Here is a 12437-nt window from a genome sequence, read left to right as displayed (position 1 = left end):
TAAGCATATGTACATACAAGATGGTCAGGTCAATTATGATGGCCCATCCTTGTAAGTTCAGCATCCAGAGGCAGGAGAATCTCAACTTTGAGACCTACAGCGAGTTAGAAAACAAACATACAATACAAGCATGTTGTGTTTGTATTGACCAGTGTAGCTGCTTGCTCCTCAGGGCCTCTCTGTGTGCCAGTACCTGGGATGCCGTGGCCCTGAGGTGGTCCACATGCATGGGAACTTGTGAAAGGAAGGAAACAGACAGTATAATATTCATAACAGATTGCCATGTGCAGAGCCTTTCTCAGCTTGAATCCCACTCTCTTCTAGAGTCGTGCACATGCTCGTGTTGGCCTCCTGTAATCCTTCTCCTTACAAGCAGAGACACGACTCATTTCAGCGTTTGTTTCTGTGACCACTAGTGAAGCTGAACTGCGCATTCCTGAGACTTTGAAGTATTACTGAATTATATACCTCTCCGTGTCCTTTATTGTTAGAGTGAGATTTTTTTTTTCCCAGTCCTGGGGCTTGAACTCAGGGTCTGGGCACTGTCTTTGGACATTTTGTGCTCAAGGCTAGCACTCTGCCACTTGAGCCACAGTGCTATTTTCAGCTTTTTCTTGGTATGTGGTACCGAGAAATAGAACCCAGGGCTTTGTGCCTGCTAGGCAAGCACTTTTATCACTAGGCTACGCTCCTATCCCAGAATGAGGACATTTTTAGTACCGTCTCTTTTATTTTTTTTAAAATGTCTTCATATTTCAATTATAAGTAGAACTCAAATATGTTTTTCTGACTTAATATTTGTCTTTTTTTGGGGGGAGGGGTCGGTCGTGGGACTTGAACTCTTGGCCTGGACACTGTCCCTGAGCTCTTCAGCTAAAGGCTACTGCCCTACCCCTTGAGCCGCAGCGCTACTTCTGGTTTTCTAGTGGTTAATTGGAGATATGAGTCCCACGGACTTTAATGCCCAGATCTCAGCCTCCTGAGTAGCTAGTATTACAGGCATGAGCCGCTGAGCCCCGTTTAATATTTATCTTTACATTTGCCTTTTTACATACCTAACGGGAGTTTTCCTTTCTTTCTTTTTTTTTTTTGAGACAGGATCTCACTGTTACCCAGACTATCCTTCAACTCTTGTACTCAAGCAATCCTCGGCCTTAGCTTCTCCAGAAGCTGAGATAGCAGGCAAATGCCACAGCTCTGAGAGTTTTATGTCTAATTGTTGATACAATTGGAAGAGCATTTTCTATCTTGAGATTCTGTACATAGGTGTGTACATAGCTTTGGGTTGGGAGGATGCATGGAGCCAGTGCTTTCCTAAGGGGCCAGCTGGGCAGCCTGTTGCCGTCGCAGAGAGCTCTGTGACCAGTAACAACAAAGCTCCTGCCCAGGTATCTAGTGACTGGTGGCTCAGGCAGGGGAGCCCAGGCCTGCCCAGAGCAGAACCCTGTCCCTGGAAACCAACATCCAGCTCAGTCCCGTGAGACCCAGGCCCCACTGGAAGTGCTTCCACCAGCAGAGGTCCATGCTGCTTGTATGTTTGTGTTCTCTGCCCTCTGCAGCCTCCTGGACACAGAACCTGGCCCTCGTTGTGACATGCCTGCCATGTGGGCACTGCTCCATGTGCTCTGGTTGGCTCTATCCTGTGGTTTTGTTCACACTACCCTGTCAAAGTCAGATGCCAGAAAAGCTGCCTCAAAGACACTGCTGGAAAAGGTAGGAACGTGAAGTGGCCACAGTGTAGCTAGAGCTAACCCATCACGGCCCTTCCCCAGGTCTATGCCTGGGAGTGACTCCCTGGAGCGACTTTTCTCCTCATGTAGCTGCCAACAAACATATTTCAGGACACAATTTGTTTTTGGCCAGTCCTGGGGCTTGAACTCAAGTCTTGAGCACTGTCTTTGGGCTTTCCTCAAGTGAGCCACAGCACCATTTCTGACCTTTCTATGTATGTGGTACCAAGGAATCGAACCTGGGTCTTCATGCATACTAGGCAAGCACTCTGCCACTAGGCCAACTCCCGACCCCTCAGGGCACATCTTATGTGGCAAGTCCAACTTTCCTCTGCCTCCTGCTTTTCTACCCACACCCTGTTCCATTGCACTCCTCATGTTCACGCTCCCAGCTCCTTTGTGCTGTTCTTCTGGGATGGACCCAGGGTTGTACCTCAAGAGTCGGTCCACAGGGGCCGCGAGTGTGACCTAGTGGTAGAGTGCTTGCCTAGCATGCATGAAGACTTGGGTTCGATTCCTCAGTACCACATACACAGAAAAAGCTGGAAGTGGTGCTATGGCTCAAGTGATAGGATGCTGGCCTTAAGAAAGCTCAAGGACAGTGCCCAGGCCCTGAGTTCAAGCCCCAGGACTAGCAAAAAAAAAAAGAATAAATAATGTTTTTAAAAAAAGAAAGAAAGAGAGAAAAGAGTGTGTCCCCTTCCAACCCACCTGCAGCCCCAAAAGTCTCCACCCTGCTTGCCCAGTTGCTGCTGTGGGACCATTGCTATGACTCAGCCGGGGCTCACAGGCTCTCTACCAGCCTAGTGGGCATCTCCGCCCCTGGTGGAGCTGTCCAGGGGGAGGCCAGGGACAGCTCAGAGTATGGGCAGAACAGTCAGGTCAAGAGGTAGGTGGAGGACTTGGAGAAGCAGAGTGGGGTAGGGGAGGTCTGTCCACAGGCACAAGAGGATCCACGTGGGGTGGGGGCAGGGGGAGATGCAGTGGGGGAACATGTTGCTCACATGGTCTAGACGTGTGTGGCCCTGCGCCCAGGCTTGAGAGTCCACGGAGGGCTTGTTTTCACATATGGGGCCGTAGGAGCCCCCACCTTCCTCTGCCTGCTCTCCAGCCTAGAGCAAGGGTAGGACCAGCCCCTGGCAGCTGCCACTATCTGCTCACTGGAAGCTAGAGCTGAGTCACCCACTGGTTTCCAGGTCAGCAGAATCGTCGTGTTGCTGCTGTTGCTGCTGCTGCTGCTGCTGCTGCTGCTGCTGCTGCTGCTGCTGCTTGGAATGCCACACTCCACTCAGAGGGCAGATCACTGACAGCTTTCTCCCTCCCCTTTGTTGCAGACTCAGTTTGCCGATAAGCCTGTCCAGGACCGGGGTCTGGTGGTGGCAGACCTCGCGGCTGAGGATGTGGTTCTGGAGCACCGCAGCTACTGCTCAGCAAGAGCCCGGGACAGAAATTTTGCTGGAGATGTCCTAGGCTACATTACTCCAGTAAACTGGGGCCCGGGTGTGGAGGGAGAGGCGTAGAGCGGGGCTCCCCCCGCCCTGCGATCGGCTGGCTGCCTCCCAGCCTGTGCTCTGCTTCCTCTGGCTGGTGCTTCTGAGAGGCTGCCGTGAGAGCAGGCCATCTGGGGGAGCACGGAGTAAAGGACACCCGGGATTGCTCAGGGGCTCCCTCCTGGAGGCTGCAGCTGCCCTGTCCACACCCCCGAGTCCAGAGGGAGGACTTGGGGCTTCTTGGCCGCAGCTGCCCTCCTGAAGAAGTCCATGGTGGGGCCTTGTCACCATTGGTGTCGGGGACACCCACCAGGATCCCGGGCTGTGGGCTGCAGTCCCAGCAGCTCCAGGGGGCAGGCGGGCAGCCTGGCTGGTGTCGGCTCAAGCCCAGCCCTGTCTAGAACAGCTGCCCCAGGCATATCCAGAGCCCCCAGAGCAACAGCAGGGCAGAGAAGCAGGGGTGAACTCACCTGTTCTGTCCTCTCTTCCCTCTGCCAGTGGAACAGCCATGGCTATGATGTTGCCAAGGTCTTTGGGAACAAGTTTACACAGATCTCACCGGTCTGGCTGCAGTTGAAGAGACGTGGCCGTGAGATGTTTGAGATCACAGGCCTGCACGATGTGGACCAAGGTTCTCCCACTTCCTCACCTGTGCTCCCCCGAGGGCGAGTGTGAATGTGCATAGTCTGTGTTGGTGTGAAAGTGGGTGTGTGACTCTGGGTGTGTGTCAGGTGACTGTTGAGAAGACCAGGGTATGTGGATGGGTGTGTGTCTCTGTCTCTGATGAGCATTTAGCCGATCCCTCATACTGCGTAGCTAAGCGTAGAGCAGCAGCCCGTAGTGCAGGCTGGTGTGCAGGGCGAGAAGGCAGCAGTGGAGTCGCTGGCGCTCACCGTCGTGAAGCCTCCGCAGGCTGGATGGCTGCTCTCAGGATGGGAAGCGGCTGTCCTGAGCTGACCTCACTTTCCTGCCGTGTCCGACTCAGGAGTCGGGTGGGCCGGGGGGTGCGCTTTCCCTTGCATGCCCAGGCTGCATGGGTTGACCGCACAGTCTAGGCAGTGACGGGCACAGGCCATGGACTCTGCCTCTCTCTGAGCTGTCTCCATTTGATGTCCAGGGAGGAAGGTGGAGCTTGTCAAGATGCTCCACTGAGGCACACTCCATCACAATGGGCCTGCGTGTCTGTGGCTGAGCAGCCTTGGGCTCTGACGTAATCAGCAAGGGCAGAGTCAGCTGACTTTGGAGTTCTGCAAGCAGGGCTGTTTGCCTTGATACTGTGAGATGATGAAGCATCCAGTGGGTTCTGGCCACTGGAGGAAAAGTTGTGGTATTTGCAAGGTTCTTAGGGTTTAGCCACCTGTATTCCCGTCCCAGAGCCATTCTTATGCAGAAAGAGTAAGTTCAGTCACTCTGTAGGGTCAGAAGGAAGGGGCTGGAGACAGTAGGAAGAAACTGGTGACAGGAAGAAAGAACTGTGGTCAGGATGAAGGAGCTGGGGACAGAAGGAAAGGACGGGGGACAGGAGGAAAGGACTGGGGGCAGGAGAAAAGGACAGGGGGCAGGAGGAAAGGACTGGGGGCAGGAGAAAAGGACAGGGGGCAGGAGAAAAGGACAGGGGGCAGGAGGAAAGGACTGGGGGCAGGAGAAAAGGACAGGGGGCAGGAGGAAAGGACAGGGGGCAGGAGGAAAGGACTGGGGGCAGGAGGAAAGGACGGGGGGGGCAGGAGGAAAGGACGGGGGGCAGGAGGAAAGGACGGGGGGCAGGAGGAAAGGACGGGGGGCAGGAGGAAAGGACAGGAGGCAGGAGGAAAGGACAGGGGGCAGGAGGAAAGGACGGGGGGCAGGAGGAAAGGACTGGGGGCAGGAGAAAAGGACAGGGGGCAGGAGAAAAGGACAGGGGGCAGGAGGAAAGGACTGGGGGCAGGAGAAAAGGACAGGGGGCAGGAGGAAAGGACTGGGGGCAGGAGAAAAGGACAGGGGGCAGGAGGAAAGGACAGGGGGCAGGAGGAAAGGACTGGGGGCAGGAGGAAAGGACTGGGGACAGGAGGAAAGGACGGGGGGCAGGAGGAAAGGACTGGGGGCAGGAGGAAAGGACTGGGGGCAGGAGGAAAGGACGGGGGGCAGGAGGAAAGGACGGGGGAGCAGGAGGAAAGGACGGGGGGCAGGAGGAAAGGACGGGGGGCAGGAGGAAAGGACTGGGGGCAGGAGAAAAGGACAGGGGGCAGGAGGAAAGGACTGGGGGCAGGAGGAAAGGACAGGGGGCAGGAGGAAAGGACTGGGGGCAGGAGGAAAGGACTGGGGACAGGAGGAAAGGACGGGGGACAGGAGGAAAGGACGGGGGGCAGGAGGAAAGGACAGGGGGCAGGAGGAAAGGACGGGGGGCAGGAGGAAAGGACTGGCAGCAGGATGAGGGGACAGGAAGGTGGGGTGAGGCTTGGTAAATTACAGTCATCCTACTAGGCTAGGGTTCAGTTCTTATGTGGCCTCTCTCCTTGGGGTTCCTCACCTGCTATGTGGCTGTTGTGTTTTTCTTCTGGACTATTCTGAGCCTTCTAGGTGGGCACGTACCCCGTGCTGACTGCCTCTCCATGTCCTACAGGATGGATGAGAGCCATCAGGAAGCATGCTAAAGGACTTCATATAGGTGAGTCCAGCAGGCCGGAGTGTGGTCTGAAAGTGGCTTCAGCTACACTGCATAGATGACACAACCTCCGTTTGTGTAGAAGGGACCCCTGGAGCCCTCAAACAAACTCCTGCTTTTATGCCTGTCTTTCCCCATGTGCAGGCCCCTCCGCTGACTCCTCTGAGCTCAGGCAGCCCCCAGCTTGGCATTCATGGCTCAGGGTCCAGCACAGGTGCCAGGCTTTTCTACCCAACTAGGCTGTGATCCATCAAGACCAATCAAGACCCGTTCCTTCTCCACCAGGGACTGCATAGTCTTCTCCCATTTCTTTCTTCATTAACAAGTCCTGAACCATGCTCAGAGTTGTGCTCAGGATTGACATGTTCAGAGTTGTGCTCACGGCTGGGGGTAGGCACAGGCCCCCAGTGGGCAGCAGAGTTAAGTCTGTGGGGCTCAGGCCGAGGGGAAGTCAGTAGGGGCTGCCCCAGAACTGTGCGCCTTGGCTGGGACCGAAGAGGGTGGGGGTCGACGGCCTGTGGCAGGGACTCGGAAATCTCAGGTTAAGTCAAGGTGGGTGGCAGCACCAGTAAACAGCCAGGACCTGAATGAGCAGTGGGACGGGGGAGAAGGCCACCACGCTTGATTGCTCCTTCCCCAGTGTCTCTCCCTTGCCGTTGGGTGTGGGTGTTTACACTTCATCCTGGGCTGTCTGAAGGCCCTTTCCATCCATCACTGGGGTTTACTCTGGGAGCCAAAGACAAACGAGCAGAGAAGGGTCATTTCACGTGTGTGTCCTCTGCTCCCAGTGCCCCGGCTTCTGTTTGAGGATTGGACCTATGATGATTTCCGGAACGTCTTGGACAGTGAAGATGAGATAGAAGAGCTCAGCAAGACTATGGTCCAGGTGGCAAAGGTAAGACCTGTGGGCTTCTCAGTGACCTCAGAGCACAGGCCACTAGGCCTGTGTCATAGGTAATGCCTTCCACTCCAGCTTTCCTACCTTCCCACCACACCCCCTAGCTGGGGACCCCACAGGGCCTGTACTTGGCTTCTCTTGCCTGGCTTTCTGTTTTGGCCTTTCTGTTACAGCCCCTGTCTTCCAGGGAGGGTAGCCTTGGGCTACCACGCACTGCCTCTGAGCACAGTAGTCCTCTGGGCAGGAAGCCTCGTGTCTCCCGGACCAGGGGGTTTCTATTGGCCATATCCCTACTGTTCTGCTTGGAAGCCCATGTCTGCTGGACCTGTGTGCTTGGCTGCAGGGGTGGCGGGAGCTGGGTGGGCAGAATGCATGAGTGCCCAGCCCTTCTATTCCAGGCTCCTGTGGGCTATCCTGTGCCTTCCCCTTCAGCCGTGGCAAATGAGTGTGCACTGCAGGCGTGGGTCTTGCCTCGAGACCAGGTCTGTCTTTTCCTCATCTCTCCTGGGTGTCTGATTCTCGTCATCTGCTCCTCCTATTTCTTGCAGAATCAACATTTTGATGGCTTTGTGGTAGAGGTCTGGAGCCAGCTGCTGAGCCAGAAGCACGTGTGAGTGGGAGAAGCAGGTGGCTGCTTAGTGCTTCCCGGTCCCCATGTTTGGCGAAGTTGCAGGAATGACATCAGGAGAGGGAGCACCTCCGGGAGCATCGGGGCTGGGACGGACCCCGAGGGAAGGCCTGCTCGTTTTGTCCGGGCCTGAGGTGTGGTGGTCACTCATCCTCTGGGGTAGGGTAGTTCAGGCCCAGAGCTCTTCAAAGGGCCACAGGGGATGTCACCCAATGCTCACACTCCTGCTTGCTGCCACAGCAGCTGCCAGCACACCTGAGACCCATGGGCTCTCCTCTGCTGTCCTGTGAGCATTTCTGAGTGTGTGGGGCCACACCCTGCCCGCACTCCTGCAGCTCAGAGCTGGGGTTGGGGTGAAGCCTGGGGGTGGCACAGTAAGCCGTAGGGCTCAGGAGCAGGCGGGGCAGGCGGGGCAGTGGGCTCTGGCTGGGACTCACGAGGCCTCACCAGTTGCCCGGAAGCAGCCACCTTCCGTAGGTCTGCCAGTATGGGTTCTGGCCCACAGAGCACAGCAGAGGGAACACGTTCCTCCTCTGGACAGAGCTGGCGCTGTCTTGGGCACATCCTTGGGAGAGGCCAATGCAGCCCCAGTAGATACCTGGGCAGCAGAGTTTGGTAGCCAACTGTCCAGCCCTTCAACCACAAGCCAAGAGCTTTGGAGTCAGCTCTCCTCTCTGTTGCATGAAGGAATTCTGGCTGCTCATTTCAGGCCCCAGAGGAGGTCCTGCACTCTCCCAGAACCCCCCACCTCGCCCCGTCGCCAGCAGGAGGCTTGCCCGCCTCAGCTCTGTCCACTTGGGGGCAGCATCCCCACGCCACTCCTGTGGCTCCTGGGGCGACGGGTGGATGTGAGCATGGATATTTACCATCATCCATTTCTTCTCAGCACATCGGGTGGACAGTGAGGCAGCTTTGTGTCTGGGCTCCCTGCTGCTGCGTCCATAGGAGTCGAGGTCTGGCCAGGGAGTCGCAGAGCCCAGCAGGGGGGGCTTTAGTGGCCCCGCGTGTCCAGGGGCCAGCGGGGAGAGGAGGTAGCTCCCAGAAGGGTGGTCACTGAGATGAGATGAGATGTTGTGGGTGGACACCCCCAAAAGCCGGTTGGTCCAGTTAGGCAGAATGTTGTCTTGGAGCTGGGAGCAGTGGCCTCACGCCTGTCATTCCAGCTACTCAGGAGGCTGAGATCTGAGAATCGTGGTTCAAAGCCAGCCCGGGAACTAAAGTCCATGGGACTCATCTCTAATTAACTCCCATAAAACCAGAAGTGGTGCTGTGGCCCAGGGGATAGGGCAGTAGCCTTGAGCTAAAGAGAGCAGGGACAGCGCCCAGGCCCGGCCCAGAGTTCAAGCCCCAGGACCCACAAAAAGAAAAAAAGATACTGTTGTGGAGCTGCCTCCCGCGGTGAGCCTCACGTTGTGAGCCGCAGGAGAGATATTTAAGGATGGAGACGCATCCAAGAACTGTCTGGCGGCTCTGAGGACTTCGGCCCATCACCTGGCCCCACGTAGAGACCGTCAAGCAGGATAGGAGGGGCTGGCCATCTCGGGTTCCTGTGAAGGCTGCCCCTGGTTCCCCTAGACTTCACACTGAAGTCTCCAGGCAGGAGTCCTCCAATCTCCATAAAACCAATGGGAAACTCCAATCTCACTCGCAGAGCCGGGCCCCAGGTCTTATCCCAAGAAGCGGCCGGGGTCCTGGGGTAGCTTCTCTCCAAAATGGCCAGTGGCCAGTGGTGTGATGGCCTTTGGAGACAGCAATATAGCTGAAGGGTCTTAGCCTAGCCCTGGCCCTGGGAGAAGCTGAGGAGGGGCTGCCAGCCTCGGCCACAGTGTTCCTGTCCCAGGGTGGGCACAGCGAGTTCTGGTCACATGCACTGGCTGTTAGGCACAGGCTCAGAGGCAGGGGCCGAGGACAAAGGCCTTGGTGGGGACATTACGCCTGGTGGCCCCACTGACGTTCTGAAGGGACCATTTACAGTGGTCCCCGTGGCCAGAGTAGATGCATTGTGGGCTCCTGGAAGCCACAAGTCCTGTGAAGGCCAGCTCCAACCTTGGCACCAAGTCTGACTCCGTGTGGGAAATGTCCGGGTTTCCTGAGCCCTGCTGTGACCCCTAGGTTCCCTCGGCCCTCAGGTGTGGTGGGCCTGGGAAAGCCAGTCCACACTGTCCTCAGGCAGCTGCAGTGGGGGAGCCCACAGCACTAGTTCCAGAAGGAGGAGCCTCCCCTGGTGGACTGGCCCTCAGGCTTCTCAGGGGCATGGCAGGGGCCTTCCTGCCATTACATTAAGTGGCTGGACACGGGAGTGAGGCCCACTACCTCCCAGGCTCTGCTCGTGCATGACCTGCAAAGCAGAACCCAGGCTAAGGAAAGGAGAACCGCGGACCCCAGAGCCCTCCATCCCTCGCGGCCAGTGTTCCCACACTGGCACCACTGGCCCTGACCTGATGTGGCCCTCAAGCCTCCTGCAGCCTCTCACAGCCTGAGGCTTAGCAAGCATCACTAGGCGATCGGACTGGGCCAGCTCCGGACCTGGGATGCCACGTGGACGGGGCTTGTCCTCCAGGCCCATTGGCCTGGTAGCACTCTGGAGCACGGCACAGACCCCTGCCGTGGTGGCCTCTGAGTGGGAGGAAGGGAAGACCCCCTCTCCCGAGGGAGGACCCGGGGTGGGATGGGAAAACCATGCACTGGGCCTACCCATGTTCTGGAAGGCTTGGGACACATCTGCCACGTCCCAGGGCCACCTGTGCCACCGACCCTGTGGTGTCCTGGGATAACCTCCTCTTGTGGTTCTTGTAGGGGTCTTATCCACATGCTGACCCACGTGGCAGAGGCCCTGCACCACGCCCGGCTCGTTATCATCCTGGTCATCCCACCGGCTGTCACCCCCGGGTGAGTGCTCTCCCTCCTCTCCCATGAGTGCTGTCATCCTGGTGAGTGCTCTTCTTCTTCTTCTTCCTCCTCCTCCTCCTCCATGAGTGCTGTCATCCTGGTGAGTGCTCTTCTTCTTCCTCCTCCTCCTCCATGAGTGCTGTCATCCTGGTGAGTGCTCTTCTTCTTCCTCCTCCTCCTCCATGAGTGCTGTCATCCTGGTGAGTGCTCTTCTTCTTCTTCTTCCTCCTCCTCCTCCTCCATGAGTGCTGTCATCCTGGTGAGTGCTCTTCTTCTTCCTCCTCCTCCTCCATGAGTGCTGTCATCCTGGTGAGTGCTCTTCTTCTTCTTCTTCTTCCTCCTCCTCCTCCATGAGTGCTGTCCTCCTGGTGAGTGCTCTTCTTCTTCTTCTTCTTCTTCTTCTTCCTCCTCCTCCATGAGTGCTGTCCTCCTGGTGAGTGCTCTTCTTCTTCTTCTTCTTCTTCCTCCTCCATGAGTGCTGTCATCCTGGTGAGTGCTCTTCTTCTTCTTCTTCCTCCTCCTCCTCCTCCATGAGTGCTGTCCTCCTGGTGAGTGCTCTTCTTCTTCTTCTTCCTCCTCCTCCTCCTCCATGAGTGCTGTCATCCTGGTGAGTGCTCTTCTTCTTCCTCCTCCTCCTCCATGAGTGCTGTCATCCTGGTGAGTGCTCTTCTTCTTCCTCCTCCTCCTCCATGAGTGCTGTCCTCCTGGTGAGTGCTCTTCTTCTTCTTCTTCCTCCTCCTCCTCCTCCATGAGTGCTGTCATCCTGGTGAGTGCTCTTCTTCTTCCTCCTCCTCCTCCATGAGTGCTGTCATCCTGGTGAGTGCTCTTCTTCTTCTTCTTCCTCCTCCTCCTCCTCCATGAGTGCTGTCATCCTGGTGAGTGCTCTTCTTCTTCCTCCTCCTCCATGAGTGCTGTCATCCTGGTGAGTGCTCTTCTTCTTCTTCTTCTTCCTCCTCCTCCTCCTCCATGAGTGCTGTCATCCTGGTGAGTGCTCTTCTTCTTCCTCCTCCTCCTCCATGAGTGCTGTCATCCTGGTGAGTGCTCTTCTTCTTCTTCTTCTTCCTCCTCCTCCTCCATGAGTGCTGTCCTCCTGGTGAGTGCTCTTCTTCTTCTTCTTCTTCTTCTTCTTCCTCCTCCTCCATGAGTGCTGTCCTCCTGGTGAGTGCTCTTCTTCTTCTTCTTCCTCCTCCATGAGTGCTGTCATCCTGGTGAGTGCTCTTCTTCTTCTTCTTCCTCCTCCTCCTCCTCCATGAGTGCTGTCATCCTGGTGAGTGCTCTTCTTCTTCTTCTTCCTCCTCCTCCTCCTCCATGAGTGCTGTCCTCCTGGTGAGTGCTCTTCTTCTTCTTCTTCCTCCTCCTCCTCCTCCTCCATGAGTGCTGTCCTCCTGGTGAGTGCTCTTCTTCTTCTTCTTCCTCCTCCTCCTCCTCCATGAGTGCTGTCATCCTGGTGAGTGCTCTTCTTCTTCTTCTTCTCTTCTTCCTCCTCCTCCATGAGTGCTGTCATCCTGGTGAGTGCTCTTCTTCTTCTTCTTCTTCTTCCTCCTCCTCCTCCATGAGTGCTGTCATCCTGGTGAGTGCTCTTCTTCTTCTTCTTCTTCCTCCTCCTCCTCCATGAGTGCTGTCATCCTGGTGAGTGCTCTTCTTCTTCTTCTTCTTCTTCCTCCTCCTCCTCCATGAGTGCTGTCATCCTGGTGAGTGCTCTTCTTCTTCTTCTTCTTCTTCCTCCTCCTCCATGAGTGCTGTCCTCCTGGTGAGTGCTCTTCTTCTTCTTCCTCCTCCTCCTCCTCCATGAGTGCTGTCCTCCTGGTGAGTGCTCTTCTTCTTCTTCTTCCTCCTCCTCCTCCTCCATGAGTGCTGTCCTCCTGGTGAGTGCTCTTCTTCTTCTTCTTCCTCCTCCTCCTCCTCCATGAGTGCTGTCATCCTGGTGAGTGCTCTTCTTCTTCTTCTTCTTCCTCCTCCTCCTCCATGAGTGCTGTCATCCTGGTGAGTGCTCTTCTTCTTCTTCTTCTTCTTCCTCCTCCTCCTCCATGAGTGCTGTCCTCCTGGTGAGTGCTCTTCTTCTTCTTCTTCTTCTTCCTCCTCCTCCTCCATGAGTGCTGTCCTCCTGGTGAGTGCTCTTCTTCTTCTTCCTCCTCCTCCTCCTCCATGAGTGCTGTCCTCC

General features: G+C 56.2%; 1 protein-coding gene across 1 annotated transcript in view; it reads left to right on the top strand.

Moving 5' to 3' along the window:
- The window catches only part of Chid1 (chitinase domain containing 1), a 56219-nt gene that overhangs the window by 25523 nt on the left and 18259 nt on the right, over window positions 1-12437 (top strand). Inside the window, exons 2-8 of the mRNA XM_090347120.1 lie at window positions 1560-1713; window positions 3065-3214; window positions 3719-3851; window positions 5820-5864; window positions 6650-6756; window positions 7308-7369; window positions 10184-10276. Coding sequence (XP_090203246.1) covers window positions 1594-1713; window positions 3065-3214; window positions 3719-3851; window positions 5820-5864; window positions 6650-6756; window positions 7308-7369; window positions 10184-10276 — 710 coding nt within the window. The 5' untranslated portion in view covers window positions 1560-1593. The remainder of the gene's footprint in view (window positions 1-1559; window positions 1714-3064; window positions 3215-3718; window positions 3852-5819; window positions 5865-6649; window positions 6757-7307; window positions 7370-10183; window positions 10277-12437) is intronic.

This window comes from Megascapheus bottae, chromosome 16 (assembly GCF_031878675.1).
Source record: "Megascapheus bottae isolate mThoBot1 chromosome 16, mThoBot2.hap1, whole genome shotgun sequence".
NCBI lineage: Eukaryota > Metazoa > Chordata > Mammalia > Rodentia > Geomyidae > Megascapheus > Megascapheus bottae.
This window is presented reverse-complemented; position numbering and strand designations above follow the sequence as displayed.